Source organism: Balaenoptera musculus, chromosome 17, assembly GCF_009873245.2.
Source record: "Balaenoptera musculus isolate JJ_BM4_2016_0621 chromosome 17, mBalMus1.pri.v3, whole genome shotgun sequence".
Classification (NCBI taxonomy): Eukaryota; Metazoa; Chordata; class Mammalia; order Artiodactyla; family Balaenopteridae; genus Balaenoptera; species Balaenoptera musculus.
Genome location: NC_045801.1, coordinates 25,640,182 through 25,663,551, shown reverse-complemented (window position 1 = coordinate 25,663,551; position 23,370 = coordinate 25,640,182). Strand labels below are relative to the sequence as shown.

The 23,370-nt window shown below is 35.4% G+C and overlaps 1 protein-coding gene across 3 annotated transcripts in view; it reads right to left on the bottom strand.

Annotated features, from left to right (window-relative positions):
- The window catches only part of CSMD3 (CUB and Sushi multiple domains 3), a 1,196,954-nt gene that overhangs the window by 428,005 nt on the left and 745,579 nt on the right, over window positions 1-23,370 (bottom strand). For all 3 annotated transcript variants that reach the window (XM_036830958.1, XM_036830959.1, XM_036830960.1), the window contains 2 exons: window positions 8,426-8,613; window positions 5,310-5,498 (listed from right to left, as the gene is read on the bottom strand). In XM_036830958.1, the coding sequence (XP_036686853.1) occupies window positions 5,310-5,498; window positions 8,426-8,613 (377 nt within the window). The remainder of the gene's footprint in view (window positions 1-5,309; window positions 5,499-8,425; window positions 8,614-23,370) is intronic.

Genomic DNA, 23,370 nt, shown 5'->3' with positions numbered 1-23,370 from the left:
ACTTGGTAGAGATACATACTTGGCAATTGCTAAGTTGTCTATAACTAGAACAGATTGTTTCTAGACCATTATTGATCAAACCACTTTGAGTATTGCAATGCAGCAAGGAAATAGCTACCTATTACAAATCCCATTATGATTTTTTGTTTGTTTTTAACCTCAAATCTGTTCTTTTCTTATTTCTAGGTCTCCTTACTTTGAACTGTTTACCCTTATCTGAGACTATTTATTACTTGAGTTCTATGCACCATGCAGACTTGAATTCTTGGATCTTAAATATCAATCCATGTACTCTTTTGCTATGTTAGTCTGTGTACTCAAATCTTTCAATAATATGGAAGAAATAAGGGAAATGATAAAGTTTAAGTACATTCAGTTCAATTTTGGGTTCTGCCATTAATCACTTAGGTGACACAGATAATCATTTAATCTCTTTAGTTCTAAAGTTCCCCCCAAATAAGATGGCTATATTGTTTATCAAACAAAATGGGATAATTTGAGGGGAAAATTATAGTGCCAAGAGAAAGAGTGAAAACAGGGCTTGTCTTAGGCAATTCAGGACATGTGGTCTACCTATCTATTTATCAAATAGAGTAGCTATCTTAATTAACAATGCCTAGTTCCTGAAGGGTAGAATCATACCTGGCATATGACCTCAACTTTACCTGTAGTACTCATAAAAACTTTATGTCCCCAGTACACAGAAAACATCTCTTGGCGTGGCTTCTGATATATATGCTGCCCTTGACACTTGTTGGCCAAAGCAGAATGCTATTCTGGTTTTTCCTGTCTGACCTTCTCTAGAGCCATTCAAATCTCAGTTCTATGAAAAACACTGGAGAGATATTAAAGAGTGAGATCTAATCAAAGTGGCTAGTAAAACATGCTGTTTCGTTCTGTTTTAAATCTAACCTCTTATGTTTAGGAGATGTCTTTTAAAAATGTATGTTATAGGAAAAAGAACAACACATGGTTCTTGACCTCAAGAATATAATAAGGAAAACAAGAAAATGAGTATAACTACTATCTACTCCACTAGCTCAAGGAGAACACATAATGTTTGTTCATGCTCCACAATATTTCTTTAGTGCCTACACAATACAATTAACAAATATTGATTTAGTGAATCAACAGGTGGCAATAAGGTAGCAAAAAGTCCCATAACAAGTAGAGAACTACAGGGTCTAGGAAAAGTTGATGATAATCATTTCATGAGGTGTGTAAGTCAACTCATTATTGCTGTACACGTTAAACTTATACAGTGCTATATGTCAATTATATCTCAATAAAATTGGAAGAAAAACATATATAAAAAAGGTTAAGTTGGAGACAAATTAACAAAAAAAAAAAAGATTGACTAGGAGTTTGGTAAAAACAGTGTTGGAAAGGGCTAGGACATTCTAGTGGAAAGGAAAAACACTGATGAAGGCAAAGGGCAGAAAATAAAAATGCAAAATCAAAATAAAGTAAGTATTCCCAAAAGGCTGGAAAGAATAGTCTGCTCATTCTTTCACTAAACTCAGATTTATTGAGCACCAACTGTGTGACAGGAAATGAACTATTCTTGGCACTGAGGACATAACAGTGAACAAAGTCCCTGCCATATAGAACTTACATTTTGAAAACAAAAACAAAAGCAGACAACAAATACATAATGTTAGAGAGTGGTAAATACTATGATGGAAAATATGAATGGCATGACAGGGATTACTCTCTTATGGGGAGTTGTCAGTGATACGACTTTTAAGTGGAGACTGAGTGAATTTAGGAAGAAGGACATGTGACCATATGAATCCTATTTCAGGAAGAAGGAAAAAATGAAAGGGGGGTTGGAAGGATGGAATGGGAGGAGTGAGGGAAGGGTTCTCAACATTTGAAAAAAGCCAGAGGCCTGTGTAGCTGGAGTGCAGTGGCATGAATGAGGGAGAAACTTGTGAGAGATGAGGCATGGGAGGCAGTCAGGGCCCAGATTACTTGGGGGCAGTTAGGTCATGCAAAAGCTTTTGGATTTTGTTCTTCTTGGGATGCTAAGTGCTAGAAGATTCTGGGCAGGGGAGTGCCCTGATCTGCCTTAACTTATAAAATAATTACTCTGGTTGCTTTCTGAAGAGTAGACCTAAGAGATCAAAGGGAAAGTAAAGAGACCCCTCAAGAAATGCACGGTGAAAGATAAGGTATCAAATTTACTAAATAACGTAGAATCTAACTGAATCATTTCTCACTTGAGGTTCAAGATTCAAGGTTTCAATAATGAAACAAGATAAATTTAGTAAGATCATTTTTTTACTCAGAAACCTAAGTATACAAAAATAGAATTGAATTAAAAGTATTTGCCCATATAACAAGTTAGATAAAAAAAAAAAGAGTCCTATTTTTCAGTCACATATTCCAAGGAGTACAGAATATCCATAAACTATTTAAACAGCTATATGTATTTTTTATACAAAATTCTTAAACATGTGGCATCACTGAGGAAAGAATAACAAATCTATAATTGTACTCTTCATTTTAAAGAATCTTAGTACTTTACTATTGCAGAGAATGTGGGCAGGAGGCAGTGTAATAGTAGACTTGTGCACAGGGTCTGGATCAAGGCTGCCTGAGTTTCAATCCTGATTCTGCCATTAACTAGTGGGATGACACAGGGCAACGTACTCAATCTCTGTTTGCCTTAATTTTCTCATCTGTTAAGTGGTGATCATAATGGTACTTACCTCATAGAGTTATTTTGATAAAACAAGTTAATATACCTAAAGCACCTATAGCAGTACCAGCACATGGTAAACCCTCATTAAATGTTAGCTATTATTATTATTATCACCACCAACCCTCACTGACTAGTGTGCTTTGTGAATCAGTTAACTATGGGCTATGAAGAAACTATAAGAGCTGATGTGTATAAAAGTGAGGCATGCTGTACCTTGAGTATCCAGGCAATCTAGGCCAATGGAGGTTATACTCTTGGATCTGGAAAATCAATTCTGTTTATTCACTTCTCCTCCTTTTAACCCCAGGAAGTTTAGATTAGCTGCCTCTGGGGAAAAAGTTTAAACTGAAGGAAAGCCCTAATCAAATCAGTTTACTAGTTATAAGTAGTTGAGTTCAGTTAATTTTAGAGGCTTTATACAAAGCTCAGACATTCAAAAAATGAATATAATTTAGCCCTTGTCCAGTTATGCTCAGAATGAAATGGGGATACAAAAGAGGAGGACACACGGTTAAGAATTATGAATTTCATGATTAATAATTTGGACTTTCATTCCTAGGAAACAGAGAGCCATTAAGCATTTTTTTGACATGGGATAGAGCATGAAATACCCTTAGTGTGAAGAAAGGAGGTTAGATTGAAGTAGTTGGATATTGAATTTAAGGTTGATTGCAATTGCATTGACAAGAGATGATGATGGCCTATGTTGCTCCCAGGAAAACTAGATACACTCACTTTTATTATTAATAATACTTAAGCATGCTGGTATACTTGGACATTATTTTTATTCTCCTGCTTCTTCTGATAACATTGCCACCACACCTTTTTACTTCGGTGAATTTACTCATGCCAATCATGTGGCTTCACCAGGACCTGACAAACATAGTACCTTTACACCACAATCATTTGTCTCCAACCACAAGGATGGATGGACACATGACCTGGAGAAAGCCAATCATAAAGTGCGCGTCTCCTTTTCTACAGTTAGAGTTTAATTATGGACTGATCAGAGACCTTTCCTGGGATTTTTCTAATTAGAACAACAAGGAAGAACTCTCATTCTCCTCTGATCCTGGAAATATGAGGTTACATGTTTCCATCTTCATGAGAGTGTATTCTCCACCTCCAATTTCCCGTATGGAAAAAGCCTGGCTGCAGTTAAAGAGAATGATGCCAATAGAGAGAGAAAAGCCAAAATGAAAATGGAGATATCCTTGAAAATGTTTGAATTCATGATTATAATTAGCAATGAGAAGTATGCCACCCATACCTTTTCTAAGTTTGAAACTTTGAACAACAAATTCTGCCTTCATTTTTTAAAATCAGTTAGAGTTGGGTTTCTGTCACTTAAAACCACAAGAATGCTGACTACTACAAATGGTATTGTACCAAATACAGGGAAGAAGTGTTGATGATTCTTTTAAACCTCGTTATAAAAACAAATTGACCAGGCTTCCCTGGTGGTGCAGTAGTTAAGAATCCACCTGCCAATGCAGGTGACATGGGTTCGAACCCTGGTCTGGGAAGATCCCACATGCCTCAGAGCAACTAAGCCCGTGCACCACAACTACTGAGCCTGCGCTCTAGAGCCCACAAGCCACAACTACTGAGCCTAAGTGCCACAACTACTGAAGCCCGCGCTTAGAGCCCATGCTCTGCAACAAGAGAAGCCACCACGATGAGAAGCCTGTGCACCTCAACGAAGAGTAGCCCCCGCTCGCCGCAACTAGAGAAAGCCCACATGCAGCAACGAAGACCCAATGCAGCCAAAAATAAATGAATTAAATAAATAAATTAAAAAACAAACAAAGAAGCAAAAAAACAAATTGACCTAAAGCTGTTACAGAAAAATGATGGCACTGACAGTATTTGAAAATTTAATTATGAAATGACAAACGTAATCTTCCACTTGGCAAAAGAATAAGAATATAAGTTAGGAATAGTGTTATAAATAAAAATTAAAGCCCAGAACTAAATAATGAATAGATTTACATTGTGTGTGTTTTTATAAAGCAAGTGTGCAAGCACTTCCCAATCAAAGGAAAGCAGCTTCTTTCACTGTATTTTCATATGTGTTTTCTGAAAAATGAAGGATTGCTGACTTAGTCTCCACAGAAACAAAGACGAGGTAAGGACACTGGTATAATATTTTCTATAGCCAGGAACTTGCCACCACAGGGCAGTCTGGTACATTGCCACAGTGCTGCGTAGCTAGGTAAAATTTGGACTAGTACATGTTGCCTTTCAGGCAGGAGGTAAATGTTCTATCTCTTCATTGCATTCATCTGACACCAATATGACACTTTCAATGCTATTTTTTCAAGGACCCGAAGCACACAATGGGCACCTAAAATGGTTACCTCAACACATTTTAAAAATACATATAGCATCCTTAGGTATGGGGTAAGTTTGGCTGATTATCAATATTCATTCTTTTGTTTCTTTATTAATGGTTTGATAACGTAAAAGTGTCAGACTTCAAGATATTCTTTTAAACATATGAAATATTTATATTTATGTTCAGCCTCACATTTTACAAGATTATGTTGATTTCTTTTTGGTTTATAAATCAGTTTATTTTGCACATTGAATGAATTCTTACCATCACATGTTGGAAGTGGATGACTCCACCAGTGGTTTTTCTCACATAGAAGGGGCTCTTCATGGCTCAGCCTGTATCCTGGGTCACAACTAAATGAAACAGTAGATCCGATGGAGAAATCATGACCATAGCGATGACCATGTACAGGTATGCCAGGGTCCAAGCAAGAATAGGTGTTCACTGTAACACCTGGAAAACAAAGGGAATATGAAAAAGAGTAAGCTTGATGAGAGTCAAATCGCTGAAATTGATTCTCATTCCTTCAAACAATTGTGAGTGGTAATTTTTACAAATAAATTAATGTGCCCATAGCTTTATTTTAAAAACTAGCAGTTTATTTAACAAATTTTTTGACATTTCCTACCCACAAGGACCAAAAAATCAGTCCATTAGTTATATAAAAACTTGATGAAAATGTACAAATATCTATCAAGCTTTGTATTATAAATTATATACATATACACACATGTACATTAATAATCATAGCAATAATTAATGTTTGAACTTATTATATTCCAGGTTCAACTCTAAAATGTTTGCAAAATTTGCTTCATTTGGTCATTAAAATAATTCTATGAAATTAGTTTTATCATTAAAACTCCATTTGATTGCTTTTGGAGGCTCTAAATATGTCTTCAGAGATTGGTATCTGTGTCTATGGATTTGTTCTGCATCCATTTATCATTGTCTTGTTTTATGTAATATTTAGATATCCAAGAAACATGATTACGTCTGTATTTCAAGAAATACAATATAATAAACCCCCTTGTGGTTGGGGGACTGTACTAAAACAAAAAAAGGAAAGTCTATTCTGTGTTATTTTTATTATTTTAATGTGTTTTATAAACAATAAATAATCTTATCTTATTGGTACAGTTTTTGTAATCTTCCTGTTTTGAGAGGAAGACATAAGGGGTAAAAGTGCCCAAGACAGGGAATAAAATAAAATTCTAGAGTGCAATCACTGGTAGCACTGCAAGAAATCCTTCCCATAAAATTTTGGTTCAACTGGAGAAATCGAGTTTTCTCTTTTAATGGATTCTGTTAAAATAAAAATAGAAATTCACCAAACAAATATATTTTTAATGTTTTAAGTAGTATAATAATTAAAGTTTTACTCTGCTGATTTTGAGGCATGTGAATGGTTCATTTAAAGAAGATAGTTTGGTTCCCTTCAACTTGAGAAACTTATTAAGAAAGTGTCAACAGAAAAAGTGTTTTATTTGTTTTCTTGGTAAGAAAGGGTTTGAGATGTTACTAAGTAAACCAGAAGACTAATTGGAATAAAAATGAAAGAAAATGATCTTTTGTAAACAAATTTAAATTGAAAATCACTGCCTCCTGGCCAGATTTGACCAAAATCAACGTCAGTTGCGCCTCTCATCAATCTCAGCATTTCTTAGCCTCCACTCTGCCATTTAGGCACTGGCCCTTAATAATAACTTGGACTATTTCACCAAGGGCCTGTAAGTGACAAACTTGCTGTCTGTAATAAAGACTCTGCCTTAACTAAACTCGTTAGGCTCCTCCAAGTCCTTCTTATGATTAGGTCTTGGGCTCTGTCCTTGGCCCACTTAGTTCAGTTTTAGCAAGAATCTGAACTAAGTCTGTTGGGTCAGTTTATTGAAAATCCCCACACTTTTAATAACACTTTGCATGATAGTTTAACTTAATCCTTAAAATAATCCTGTGTCTGAGAACATGATTACAACCACATACCTTGGTTGAAGTGGGACTGAATGTGATATACCGGGCATAGGATAGAACAATGGACAAAACGAAAAAGGTGTCTGCCCATTCTAGCATATTGATACAAATTAATTGCTAGTGAAAATTAATTTTGAAATGTATTTTTAAAAATGACTACTCTGACTCATCTTTAATAAATGTTAAAGATCTCAAAGTCCTTTAAATTCGTTTGAATTCCCAAGTATGTGTTAATCCTCTCATTGCATTTTACAATAATGTTTAGGAAATATACTTCCACACCACAAAGCTCTAAATAAAGCGAAGTTAATATAATTAAATAATATTGTGGATAAGGTTAAAAAGAAAATAGCTATAAATATATATTAACGATTTTCAAAACCCATGCGCCCAACCAGATTTACTGAAGAGAGACACCCTACATGGAATATAAAGTTACAAATTTTAAATGCTGAAATTTTTTCCTGAGGGGGAAGGGGGCATAGGAGACTTGAATATAAAAAGAAGTGATATAATATCTATCTGAAACTGATATAAAGATATCTTGCAGTAATCTTAAATGTACTGTTAGATACATTCACCAAAACTGTTTTTCATGAAAAGATATATGGCAATGTATTTTTAGATGAAAATGTGTGCATATGTGAGTTTATATGTATGCAACCATGCATCGTATACAATACAACCACATTTGTTTAAATATGTCAGATGTTTATAAACAAAACAGAGACTCGTTTCTATGCATATACCAGCATCAATTAAAAAAAAAAATCAGACATATTTTAGACTTTTTAAACAAAACTAAAGTATTTTAAGTGAAATTATTCTAAACTGATTCCAACACTGTGAATTAGAGCCTGTTTTAATATATAGCCTTTGGCTAGTTATGTTAGCCATAGCTGCATATATATGAGTATATATTTTACTTTTCACTGTTAATATAATTTTTAATACTTCATACAAAATAATAAAATTGAATATTTTTAATGGAAATGTATGCAATGAGTATGAATAAAATATAAAAGTATGATTGAATTTATGAAGTAAATGCTAAAAGAATTTGTCAATGTTCACATACATCTTAGACTGCCATTTACTGCCTATTGTTGGCTTTTCAGCACAAATAACTATTATGTGAACTCATTTTTTAAGATTTTTTATTTGCTATTTCTGACATTTCCTTAGTATTTCCCTTCATAATGATATTACATAGATATTGTTGGAAAAAAATCTAGTACAGAATTTACTAAAACACACACCTTGTAACCTATTAGCATTCTCATAGGTCAAGGAAAGCTTTGATTTTCTTTTCTTTAATAAATCTCCTAGTTCTCTTAATGATACAATGGTAATACCAAAAGTATGGAAAACAGAATAAGGAGATCAAAGAACATGTTGGCATTACTTACTTTCATAATGAATCTTGAAACCATTATTAGAACGGCTATTGTCTGTTGTAAATAGAAGGTATATAAAATTACTGCTACTAAATAGAAACTGGGGCACCTGTGTGCCATTGTAAGATCCAAGCAAGGGTGACAGAAGATTTGGCCCATCATGAACTTCCAGAACATCATAATTCAGTTCAGTCTGAAATCTAAGGTTAAGAGACATATGTGAAAATATATTTATTAGAATAACACTGTATAGGAAAATAACACTTTAGATTGCTATTTAACTTATTATTTATAATTTTTACCAGCTTTATATACAATTTTCTTAAGTTTTTCTAATATCTTATATATCATTTAAGGCCCCACCATTTAAGAATACCAAAGTTATAAGCTCTTATTCCTATGGACAATTTTCATTTAAAAAGTATGAGTACATACTTGTTGTTCGCAAGTAAGATTTCTTTCAAATGTTACAGATTATCTTCAGTAAATAAATGGCCTTTTCATTAACCAAGCATGTTTTTGGAGTCATCTTTCTTTTGCTTTCCTCATTTCTATGGAAAACTATGTGATTACTATATTTATCTTCAATCAGATCATCAGAATTTCATCTTAACAGTATACTTCAAATCTGACCTCTGCTTCATATAGTTGTTTTATTTTGATTTTTGATAAATCTCTTTTGGCCATTAAATATTTTATACAAATTTTATTTAGATTTTTGGCTGTTGTTGCTGCTATTGTTTTCAATTTTTTTAAAAGATACAATTATTTTATAAACTGTATTCAACTCAGAGCTACTTTTAACATGTATAACATATTCATAATAAAATAAAATTTTGTATTCCTTCCTTGCACTTCAAGAGTATACCACAGTCTGAATCTGGATCAGAAATCTTAGTTGTGGAAAAAAAACTACGTGGAATCATGAACAGTTGAGCATCTTACTCACTTCCCATAATGAAACTGCAGCCCAGGACATTCTTTTCCTGCTTTCACCAAGGTTTTCCTATACATATTTCAGCTTTCAGCTTAAATTGGTCCACAGGAAGCCCTTCCCTGACCTTACAATGTAGGTTAGTTTTACTATATTGCCACAATTTATTGTGCCTTTTGTGACACAAATCACAGTTGTTTGCTTGTTTGACGGCTGTCTCCTTTAAGAGTCTATAAGCTCCATGAGTTCAGACAGTTTCTGTTTTTGTTGATGTTTTGCATATAGCAGACACTCAGTAAATATTTATTGGATAATGAAAGAATGAATGCACGTATTTTAAAGAAAACAATACTAGCTACTTTCCTCACGGAAGTAAATAAAGACTCTTGGACTGAATTTTCACTGGTTTTCTTACCAGTGCCTTAATCTGGGTTCTTGCTTTGCCCTGCTGTGATATTACTTGAATCTGTGATTTCCCTCATTGTTCTGCCACATGATATTAAGAGCATTTTGGTTGTTGTGTGTGTGCCTTACTTTATGAGCTTCTGATTTCTCTCATCCTCACTCTTGCATGTCTTTGGATTGACTTGCCCACTTAGTTTCTTTTCTCTAGGGCTGTTATCAGCTTTATCAAAAAAGCATTCAATATACTTGGATACTTCAGTACTAACCATGCATTTTCACCTTTTAGAATATATCTTCCAACACATTTTTTGGCAACTAGTTATATTCAGTACACTTTTAAAAATAATTATCAGTTGAAATGTCTACCAATTTTCAGATAATCACTTTATCATACCTACCTGTCTTTTCCAGTATTACAAGATTAAACTAAATTATTCCTCAAAAAAAACAAAACTAAAACAAATAAAACTCAAAACCTGGTTAAAACAAATTGAAAGAAACATTTAAAAATTAGGAACTTTATTTCATTATAAAATCTCTGATATGATTATAAACATGGCACATAAGTAGTCAAAATAAAGTGTATAATTTAATGCTATTTAAGAAAGACAAATGAAATATTTTTAGATTTGTACCACTGTTACATCCTATTAAGCAAGACTTAGTAAAATGAATGGATTTCATAAGTTTATCTTACTTTTTATTTTGCAACCTGGAATATATTGTATTTGTCTAAAAATAACTTTTCCAATAATGTGATTTAGAGTAGTAAATGTATAGGAATACACTATGTCCTTTAAATAAATGATCAGGCAATTATGCATTGTGAATCCATTATTTGATTGTTTGGTAGTCAGTCTATTGTAGTATATATATATATATTTTTTTTTTTTTAGGAGTTTTTTTTTTATACAGCAGGTTCCTATTAGTCATCCATTTTATACACATCAGTGTATACATGTCAATCCCAATCGCCCAATTCATCACACCACCACCCCCTTGGTGTACATACGTTTGTTCTCTACATCTGTGTCTCTATTTCTGCCCTGCAAACCGGTTCATCTGTACCATTTTTCTAGGTTCCACATATATGCGCTAATATGCGATATTTGTTTTTCTCTTTCTGACTTACTTCACTCTGTATGACAGTCTCTAGATTCATACACATCTCTACAGATGACACAACTTCGTTCCTTTATATGGTTGAGTAATATTCCATTGTATATATGTAACACTACTTCTTTATCCATTGGTCTGTCGATGGGCATTTAGGTTGATTCCATGATCTGGCTATTGTAAATAATGAAGCAATGAACATTGGGGTGCATGTGTCTTTTTTTTTTTTTTTTTTTTAAATTTTATTTATTTATTTATTTATGGCTGTCTTGGGTCTTCGTTTCTGTGCGAGGGCTTTCTCCATTTGTGGCAAGTGGGGGCCACTCTTCATCACAGTGCGCAGGCCTCTCACTATCGCGGCCTCTCGTCGCGGAGCACAGGCTCCAGACGCGCAGGCTCAGTAGTTGTGGCTCACGGGCCCAGCTGCTCCGCGGCATGTGGGATCTTCCCAGACCAGGGCTCGAACCGGTGTCCCCTGCATTGGCAGGCGGATTCTTAACCACTGCGCCACCAGGGAAGCCCCAAGCATGTGTCTTTTTGAATTACGGTTTTCTCTGGGTATATGCCTAGGAGTGGGATGGCTGGGTCATATGGTAATTCTATTTTTAGTTTTTTAAGGAACCTCCACACTGTTCTCCATAGTGGCTGTATCAATTTACATTCCCACCAACAGTGCAAGAGGGTTCCCTTTTCTCACAACCTCTCCAGCATTTGTTGTTTGTAGATTTTCTGATGATGCCCATTCTAACTGGTGTGAGGTGATACCTCATTGTAGTATTGATTTCCATTTCTCTAATAACTAGTGATGTTGAGCAGCTTTTCATGTGCTTCTTGGCCATCTGTATGTCTTCTTTGGAGAAATGTCTATTTAGGTCTTCTGCCCATTTTTTGGAAGAGTTTGAGAAGGATGGGTGTTAGCTCTTCTCTAAATGTTTGATAGAATTCGCCTGTGAAGCCATCTGGTCTTGGACTTATGTTTGTTGGAAGATTTTTAATAACAGTTTCAATTTCATTACTTGTGATTGGTCTGCTCATATTTTCTATTTCTTCCTGGTTCAGTCTTGGAAGGTTATACCTTTCTAAGAATTTGTCCATTTCTTCCAGGTTGTCCATTTTATTGGCACAGAGTTGCTTGTAGTAATCTCTTATAATCTTTTGTATTTCTGCAGTGTCAGTTGTGATTTCTCCTTTCTCATTTCTAATTTTATTGACTTGAGTCCTCTCCCTCTTTTTCTTGATGAGTCTGGCTAATGGTTTATCAATTTTGTTTATCTTCTCAAAGAACCAGCTTTTAGTTTTATTGATCTTTGCTATTGTTTTCTTTGTTTCTATTTCATTTATTTCTGCTCTGATCTTTATGATTTCTTTCCTTCTGCTAACCTTGGGTTTTGTTTGTTCTTCTTTCTCTAGTTCCTTTAGGTGTAAGATTAGATTGTTTATTTGAGATTTTTCTTGTTTCTTGAGGTAGGCTTGTATAGCTATAAACTTCCCTCTTAGAACTGCTTTTGCTGCATCCCATACGTTTTGGATTGTTGTGTTTTCATTGTCATTTGTTTCTAGGTATTTTTTGATTTCCTCTTTGATTTCTTCAATGATCTCTTGGTTATTTAGTAACGTATTGTTTAGCCTCCATGTGTTAGTGGTTTTTACGTTTTTTTCCCTGTAATTGATTTTTAATCTCATAGCATTGTGGTCAGAAAAGATGCTTGATATGATTTCAATTTTCTTAAATTTACTGAGGCTTGATTTGTGACCCAAGATGTGATCTATCTTGGAGAACGTTCCATGTGCATTTGAGAAGAAAGTGTAATCTGCTGTTTTTGGATGGAATGTCTTATAAATATCAATTAAATCTACCTGGTCTATTGTGTCATTTAAAGCTTCTGCTTCCTTATTTATTTCCATTTTGGATAACCTGTCCATTGGTGTAAGTGAGGTGTTAATGTCCCCCACTATTTTTGTATTACTGTCAATTTTCTCTTTTATAGCTGTTAGCAGTTGCCTTATGTAATGAGGTGTTCCTATGTTGGGTGCATATATATTTATAATTGTTATACCTTCTTCTTGGTTTGATCCCTTGATCATTATGTAATGTCCTTTCTTGTCTCTTGTAACATCTTTATTTTAAGGTCTATTTTATCAGATATGAGTATTGTTACTCCAGCTTTCTTTTGATTTCCATTTGCATGGAATATCTTTTTCTATCCCCTCACTTTCAGTCTGTGTCCCTAGGTCTGAAGTGGGTCTCTTGTAGACAGCATATATATATGGGTCCTGTTTTCGTATCCATTCAGCAAGCCTGTGTCTTTTGGTTGGAGTATTTAATCCATTCACGTTTAAGGTAATTATCGATATGTATGTTCCTATGACCATTTTCTTAATTGTTTTGGGTTTGTTTTTGTAGGTCCTTTTCTTCTCCTGCGTTTCCCACTTAGAGAAGTTCCTTTAGCATTTGTTGTAGAGCTGGTTTGGTGGTGCTGAATTCTCTTATCATTTGCTTCTCTGTAAAGCTTTTAGTTTCTCCATCGAATCTGAATGAGATGCTTGCCGGGTAGAGTAATCTTGGTTGTAGGTTCTTCCCTTTCATTACTTTAAGTATATCATGCCACTCCCTTCTTGCTTGTAGAGCTTCTGCTGAGAAATCAGGTGTTAAACTTATGGGAGTTTCCTTGTGTGTCATTTGTCATTTTTCCCTTGCTGCTTTCAATAATTTTTCTTTGTCTTTAATTTTTACCAATTTGATTACTATGTGTCTCAGCGTGTTTCTCCTTGGGTTTATCCTGTATGGGACTCTCTGTGCTTCCTGGATTGGGTGGCTATTTCCTTACCCATCTTAGGGAAGTTTTCGACTATAATCTCTTCAAATATTTTCTTGGGCCCTTTCTCTCTCTCTTCTTCATCTGGGACCCCTATAATGCGAATGTTGTTGTGTTTAATGTCTCAGAGGTCTCTTAGGCTGTCTTCATTTCTTTTCATTCTTTTGTCTTTATTCTGTTCTGCAGCAGTGAATTCCACCTTTCTGTCTTCCAGGTCACTTATCCGTTCTTCTGCCTCAGTTATTCTGCTATCGATTCTTTCTCATATATTTTTCATTTCAGTTATTGTGTTGTTCATCTCTGTTTGTTTGTTCTTTAATTCTTCTAGATCTTTGTTAAACATTTCTTGCATCTTCTCGATCTTTGCCTCCATTCTTTTTCCAAGGTCCTGGATCATCTTCAGTATCATTATTCTGAATTCTTTTTCTGGAAGGTTGCCTATCTCCACTTCATTTAGTTGTTTTTCTGGGGTTTTATCTTGTTTCTTCATCTGGTATGTAGACCTCTGCCTTTTCATATTGTCTATCTTTCTATGAATGTGGTTTTCCTTCTGCAGGCTGCAGGATTGTAGTTCTTCTTGCTTCTGCTGTCTGCCCTCTGGTGGATGAGGCTATCTAAGAGGCTTGTGCCAGTTTCCCAATGGGAGGGACTGGTGGTGGGTAGAGCTGGTTGTTGCTTTGGTGGGCAGAGCTCAGTAAAACTTTAATCCACTTGTCTGCTGATGGGTGGGGTTGGGTTCCCTCCCTGTTGGTTGTTTGGCCTGAGGTGACCCAACACTGGAGCCTAACCTGGCTCTTTGTTGGGGCTAATGGCAGACTCTGGGAGGGCTCACGCCAAGCAGTACTTCCCAGAACTTCTGCTGCCAGTGTCCTTGTCATCATGGTGACACACAGCCACCCCCCACCTCTGCAGGAGACCTTCCAACACTAGCAGGTAGGTCTGGTTCAGTCTCCCCTGGGGTCACTGCTCCTTTCCCTGGGTCCTGATGAGCACACTACTTTGTGTGTACCCTCCAAGAGTGGAGTCTCTATTTCCCCCTGTCCTGTCGAAGTCCTGCAATCAAATCCCACTAGCCTTCAAAGTCTGATACTGTAGGAATTCCTCCTCCTGTTGCCAGATCCACAGATTGGGAAGCCTGACGTGGGGCTCAGAACTTTCACTCCAGTGGATGGACTTCTGTGGTATAATTGTTCTCCACTTTGTGAGTCACCCACCCAGCAGTTATGGGATTTGATTTTATTGTGGTTGTGCCCCTCCTACCGTCTCATTGTGGCTTCTCCTTTGTTTGGATGTGGGGTATCTTTTTGGTGAGTTCCAGTGTCTTCCTGTCGATGATTGTTCAGCAGTTAGTTGTGATTCTGGTGTTCTTGTAAGAGGGAGTGAGAGCACGTCCTTCTTCTCCGCCATCTTGAACCAATCTCCCCCTTACTGTAGTATTGAAATTGGTGTTTCACTTTGATAGTTAGTCAGTTGATAACAACCAAATTAAAGTGCACAGAAGAGTCAGGGATTACTTTGAACTGAAACATAAAGAGACTTAATTCTTAACAGAATAGCAACATTAAATGGTGATACAGAGAACATTGTTCAGTAGGAGTGAATCTTTAAAAAGAAAATCATCACAGATCTGCCTCAAGGAACAATAAAAATACATTATAATAACAGGGGAAATGGAATAGAGTTACACAATAATTTGAATCTCTTTCATTTTGTATTTTAAGATAGTTGTATAAATTTCTCATGAATTGCCTCAATCTAGTGTTCATTTGTTTATGACATTATTGTTTATCATAAACGAATGTTATGGAGCCACTAGATGATATTTAAAATGAAACTGAATCTAATCTTACTCAATTTTTGATGTCTTTTAAAATGTTCTTTGTGTAATCCAAAACCATTCTGACCAAACTGAAATAGTTCTCATTTTAAAAGTTGCACTCAGGAAGACTGATACTGACAGCTTGTGGTCAAGGAGCTAAGGACAGGAAAGTGACTAGAAAGACAGGTTTAGGATTATTACTAGTAAAATGAATTCAGTTAGGAGCTGCCAAATGATGAGAAACTTTAAGAATTGAGGGAAGAAACAAAGCAAAACTTCCTCTGCAAATCTGAGAATAAGACTTAATGATTTGGCTATGTTAAGAAGAGATAAACAATGAAAACACATATGCCCATTGGTGGTGTTGTTATTTTGTTTTGCATTTGATAGGAAATTGTAATTCTTAGGATTTTATTGACTTAAGCTACTTGAGATAATCTCAAGAAGCCAACTAATGGCTAATATATTTGTAATGTTTCTAGTGGGTTTTTTTTTTTCTGTAGATTAATTCTAATCAATCATGACATTTGAGAATATAAAAAAAAACCTGCAAAATAGTTATGCAGCCACCTTAATTATATTATCTGATTTTTAAAATTTCATTTTTAACCAAATTAATTTAGGTTATTCATGAGTAGTAGAAAGCAAATGATGTTACTCTGTAATAAATACAATCCATTATTTGGAAACAACTTCTATAAAAAATATATTCTCAGGATGAGAGGAACTATTAAAGAGTTAGCAACCAGTGTCCTTATAAGAGCTCAGCTGGAAATCAGAAGGGAACTAGTTTTTTTAAGAACATAATTCTTGTTGGATACTTTAAAGATGATATCTTTTTCTCAAAACAATCTTAAGGGGGAAATGAAGCACCAAGATATTATAACGTCACTAAATAAGGAAGTGATAGATGTACATATTTCTGATTTCAAAGTGAATATTTTATGATACTACCTAAGGGATAAAATTCTCATTTATAATTTTTAACTTGATGAACATTGTTGCTCATTGTTTTGCTACAGAGCTACTTCTAACCACATAACAGCTGTTTTTAAATGTGAATTACTTTAAAGAAAACAGTTTCTGACAGAGCACATGGAGTATGGGCAGCCCTAAAGCAATATCTCACACCCTTAAAGGGTCTTTAGATAAAAAAGAAATGGAAGATTTTTAAATAATTTTCCCTTCAAATAGCTCAAACTCAAGAATCTTATGGGCTTGTGTGTGTGTGTGAAGGGCAGATAGAGGATTCGAACCACCAAACAAACATTTCAGTTTAGAACATTTAAAAGAATTTGGGACTTTATCTTAGTTACAGAAAGTATGATTCAAAAGAAATATACTGAAACATCTGTGCCTTGTCTACTCTAAAATAGTCAAAATACCATCAATAAATGCATAAAGCATTTTCACTCTTGATTCTTCCAGTGTTTGGGCTAATTAACAAGGAAAAGCTGAAAAAAAATTATTGGTATCAAGGAAGTGAAGGAGCTAGGAGATTTGTAATATACTTGAGCAGGTAATTTAGGGATTAAGAAAAGAGGCAAAGTTGACAAGTCCTATTCAGTAACGCTCATGGGAGAAGCCAAAATCTTTGGACTCTGAGAATCATTTCTCACCCCAGGCCTGTTATGGTTCAATGTACAGAACTGTTTTCTGTTGCTGTGCACAAACCCTAACAGTGAAAATCACATTTCAATTTGACTCTCTTGCTTTCAGCCTAACTTAAAAGATCTGTGTCTCAGGAAACAGATAGGAGAATAAGAAAGTGGCAGAGTAGAAAGTACTAGGTAAACTATATGCATAGAAATTAAAAGGTTTTTCTCTCTAGCATTGTATCTTATAAAAATGGCTGGAATGAGCTGCCGACTGGAGCAGTGAGCAGCCTTGCTGAGCATCAAAGAGTGACCTAATAGAGCCAATATGCAAGGACTGGAAAGAAATGTTTTTGTGCCCAAGAGAAACTCTGGTCTGAAGTGCAGGGGGCGAGGCCTCTGAACGCGGCCCCCTATGAGCAAGTGGAACTAGACTGAGCACAGAGGAAAAGAAAAAAGTATGGAGAATCTTGAAGTTGTAAACCTGAGGCCCACATGTAAACCTGGGTGGAAGCAGTAACCTGGGCCTCAGACGCCAGCCGAACCCCCCAATGTTACACTCTGGAGCAGAAAAGGCGAGTGCTCAGCGTCCTGCATGACTCAGATGTGACGCCCAGCCCTCAGGTGACTGCACCTGACCTGGAAGCCCCTCACAGGAGGTGGCCCCTAAGGCATATCCGGGACCCAAGGAGAGGAGACATTGACAGGACGCCTGGACCTCAGGCAACTTCGTGACAGGACGGCAGACTGAGTCATGTGGCTGACAGGGTCTTGGTGCTCCAGCTGGGTGTCAGACCTGAACTTCTGAGGTGGGAGAGCCGAGTTCAGGACATTGGACCACCAGAGACCTTTTGGTCCCACATAATATAAATTGGCGAGAGCTCTCCCAAGAGATCTCTGACTCAATGCTTAGACCCAGCTCTACCCAGTGGCCAGCAAGCTCCAGCACTGGACACCCCATACCAAACTAGCAAGACAGGAACACAACCCCACCCATTGGCAGAGAGGCTGCCTAAAATCATACTAAGTTCACAGGCACACCAAAACACACCACTGGACGTGGTGCTGCCCACCAGAAAGACAAACTCCAGCCTCATCCACCAGAACACAGGCACCAGTTCCCTCCACCAGGAAGCCTACACAACCCACTGAACCAAACATACCCAAAGTGGGCAGACACCAAAAACAACAGGAACTACAAACCTGCAGCCTGTGAAAAGGAGACCCCCAAACACAGTAAGTTAAGAAAAATGGGAAGACACAGGAATATGCAGCACATGAAGGAGCAAGATGAAAACTCACCAGACCAAACAAATGAAGAGGAAATAGGCAATATACTTGAAAAAGAATTCAGAGTAATGATAGTAAAGATGATCCAAAATCTTGGAAATAGAATGGAGAAAATACAAAAAAAGTTTAACAAGGACCTAGAAGAAATAAAGAGCAAACAAACAGAGATGAACAACACAATAAATGAAATTAAAATTTCTCTAGAAGGGATCAATAGCAGAATAACTGAGGCAGAAGAATGGATAAGTGACCTGGAAGACAAAATAGTGGAAATTAAGAAAAGATTGAAAAGAATTGAGGATAGTATCAGAGACCTCTGGGACAGCATTAAATGCACCAACATTGGAATTATAGGGGTCCCAGAAGAAGACAAAAAGAAAGGGACTGAGAAAATATCTGAAGACATTATAGTTGAAAACTTCCCTAATATGGGAAAGGAAATAGTCAATCAAGGCAGGAAGTGCAGAAAGTCCCATATAGGATAAATCCAAGGAGAAACACGCCAAGACACATATTAATAAAACTATCAAAAATTAAATACAAAGAAAAAATATTAAAAGCAGCAAGGGAAAAGCAACAAATAACATACAAGGGAATCCCCATAAGGTTAACAGCTGATCTTTCAGCAGAAACTCTGCAAGCCAGAAGGGAGTGGCAGAACATTTTTAAGGTGATGAAAGGGAAAAAACTACAACCAAGATTACTCTAGCCAGCAAGGACCTCATTCAGATTTGATGGAGAAATTAAAACCGTTACAGACAAGCAAAAGTTAAGAGACTACAGCACCACCAAACCAGCTTTAAAACAAATGCTAAAGGAACTTCTCCAGGCAGGAAACACAAGAGAAGGAAAAGACCTACAAAAACAAACCCAAAACAATTAAGAAAATGGTAATAGGAACATACATATCAATCATTACCTTAAATGTAAATGGATTAAATGCTCACACCAAAAGACACAGACTGGCTGAATGGATACAAAAACAAGACCTGTATATATGCTGTCTACAAGAGACCCACTTCTGACCTAGGGACACATACACACTGAAAGTGAGGGGATGGAAAAAGATATTCCATGCAAATGGAAATCAAAAGAAAGCTGGAGTACCAATTTTCATATCAGACAAAATAGACTTTAAAATAAAGAGTATTACAAGAGACAAAGAAGGACAGTGCATAATGATCAAGAGATCAATCCAAGAAGAAGATACAACAATTGTAAATATTTATGCACCCAATATAGGAGCACCTCAATACATAAGGCAAATGCTAACAGACATAAAAGGGGAAATCAACAGTAACACAATAATAGTAGGGGACTTTAACATCCCACTTTCACCAACGGACGTATCAACCAAAATGAAAATAGATAAGGAAACAAAAGCTTTAAATGACACATTAAACAAGATGGACTTAACTGATATTTATAGGACATTCCATCCAAAAACAACAGAATACACTTTCTCGTCAAGTGCTCATGGAACATTCTCCAGGATATAGCATATGTTGGGTCACAAATCAAGTTTTGGTAAATTTAAGAAAACTGAAATCGTATCAAGTATCTTTTCTGACCACAATGCTATGAGACTAGATATCAATTACAAGAAAAAAACTGTAAAAAATACAAACATATGGAGGCCAAACAATACGATACCAAGAGATCACTGATGAAACCAAAGAGGAAATCAAAAGCTACCTAGAAAAAAATGTCAATAAAAACACGACGTCCCAAAACCTATGGGACTCAGCAAAAGCAGTTCTAAGAGGGAAGTTTATAGCAATGCAATCCTACCTCAAGAATCAAAAAAATAAACAACCTAACCTTACACCTAAAGCAGTTAGAAAAAGAAGAACAAAAAACCCAGAAAGTTAGCAGAAGGAAAGAAACCATAAAGATCAGATCAGAAATAAATGAAAAAGAAATGAAGGAAACAGTAGCAAAGATCAATAAAACTAAAAGCTGGTTCTTTGAGAAGATAAGCAAAATTGATAAGCCACTACCCAGACTCATCAAGAAAAAAAGGGAGACGACTGAAAACAACAGAATTAGAAATGAAAAAGAAGAACTAACAACTGAAAATGCAGAAATACAAAGAATCATAAGGGATTACTACAAGTAACTCTATGACAATAAAACGACAACCTGGAAGAAATGGACAAATTCTTAGAAGAGCACAATCTTCTGAGACTGAACCAGGAAGAAACAGAAAATATAAACAGATCAATCAGAAGCACTGAAATTGAGACTGTGATTAAAAACCTTCCAAACAAAAGACCAGGACAAGATGGCTTCGCAGGAGAATTCTATCAAACATTTAGAGAAGAGATAACACCTATCCTTCTCAAACTCTTCCAAAATATAGCAGAGGGAGGAACACTCCCAAACTCATTCTACAAGGCCACCATCACCCTGATAGCAAAACCAGAGAAAGAGATCACAAAAAAAGAAAACTACAGACCAATAACACTGATGAACATAGGTGCAAAAATCCTCAACAAAATACGAGCAAACAAAAAAAAAAAAAAAAAAAAATACGAGCAAACAGCGTCAAACAGCACATTAAAAGGATCATACACCATGATCAAGTGGGGTTTATCCCAAGAATGCAAGGATATTTCAGTATACGCAAATCAATGTGATACACCATATTAACAAATTGAAGGGAAAAAACCATATGATTATCTCGATAGATGCAGAAAAAAAGTTTGATAAAATTCAACACCCATTTATGATAAAAACTCTCCAGAAAGCAGGCATAGAGGGAACTTACCTCAACATAATAAAGCCCACGTATGACAAATCCACAGCCAACATCGTTCTCAATGGTGAAAAACTGAAAACATTTCCTTTAAAATCAGGAACAAGACAAGGATGCCCACTCTCACCACTATTATTCAACATAGTTTTGGAAGTGTTAGCCACAGCAATCAGAGAAGAAAAAGAAATAAAAGGAAACCAAATCGGAAAAGAAGAAGTAAAACGGTCACTGTTTGCAGATGATATGATATTATACATACAGAATCCTAAAGATGCTACCAGAAAACTACTAAAGCTAATCAATTAATTTGGTAAAGTAGCAGGATACAAAATTAATGCACAGAAATCTCTTGCATTCCTATACACTAATGATGAAAAATCTGAAAGAGAAATTAAGGAAACACTCCCATTTACCACTGCAACAAAAAGAATAAAATACCTAGGAATAAACCTACCTAAGGAGACAAAAGACCTATATGCATAAAACTATAAGACACTGATGAACGAAATTAAAGATGATACAAACAGATGTAGAGATATACCATGTTCTTGGACTGGAAGAATCAACATTGTGAAAATGACTCTACTACCCAAAGCAATCTACAGATTCAATGAAATTCCTATCAAACTACCAATGGCATTTTTCACACAATTACAACAAAATATTTCACAATTTGTATGGAAACACAAAAGACCCGAATAGCCAAAGCAATCCTGAGAAAGAAAAACGGAGTTGGAGGAATCAGCCTCCGTGACTTCAGACTATACTACAAAGCTACAGTAATCAAGACAGTATGGTACTGGCACAATGTTTCAGACATTACATGAAATTTCTAAAAATCTTATATGTTCTGGTATAATGTTATAAGTCATAATTCTAGTTATTACTTTAAAATGTATATCTCAGAAAGAAAAAAAAAAGATATTTTAATTACCTTAACATCATAACTCCTGATACAAAATAATGTTAAGTCCGAAACGGGTAATACTAAAATCATGTACTTAAACCTATAATACATGCAGTTTAAAAAAAAATGAGATCAATTATGATAAACTGACAGATATGCTAATCCTTCAAATGTGATAGTCTAAATTTAACAAATTAAAAATACATTATAAATCTCTGTCTTATTGACACAAATCAATATAAGTTTTTAAATTATTCAATGATATGATCAATAATATTATGTTATATGGTATACTCCAAACCAAGTAGAATTCTGTGTAATACGGTAAGGTTGGTTAATTTGGGTCCCACATTAATGGAAAAATGTTATCTGACAAAGATTTGATTCTGAATAAATAAGATGCCTTTCTGGCTTCTCTAAAATTACTATGGCAACACAGGTTATGTCAACCACTGAATAAAGAATATGGTTTTAACATCACAACAAAAACTCTGCCAAATTATTCTAAATAAAAACATTTTCTTAATGTGTAGATTATTATTATGGGCTGAATCACGTCCCCCTAAAATTTATATGTTGAAGTCCTAACCCCCTAGTACCACAGAATGTGACTATATTTGGAGAAAGGTCTTTTAACGAGGTAATTAAGGTAAAATGAGATTATATGGGTGGACCCTAATCTGGGTGGACACAATGACTTGTGTCCTTATAAGAGAAGATTAGGAAACAAACACACACAGAGGGAAGACCATGTGAAGACACATGAAAAGGACAGCCATCTATTAGCCAATGACTAAAACCACAGAAGACAACCCTGTTGACACCTTGATCTTAGACTTCTAGACTTTAGAACTATGAGGAAACAAATTTCTGTTATTTAAGACACTCAGTCTGTTACACTTTATTATGGCAGCCCTAGCAAACTAATATAGTCATAGTAAAGTTGTGTAGGTCATAATAAAGTAGAGTGACCTCATGTGAAATGTTTAATATTTTATATCTGTCAAAATAGAATCTGTTTTCCTCTCAAGTTTTTACACTAGCATGAATAGATTAATTCAATGAAGGAACTCTTTAATCAGGGAAAGATCATGTTATATTTGTAAAATTCAATCATCAGAGCATAATTCTGCTGAAATTATATATATACTTATATGTTTACTATAATGTTTACAGGAGTTCTTTTTTTTTTACGAAAAGGTTGGGAGATGAGAGGGGTCAACAATATAATTGAAAAATTATATAGATACTTCTATTTGGATTTCAGAATAGTGATCCAATCACAAGCCGGAAGATTCATTCTTTTAAATTTTTAAT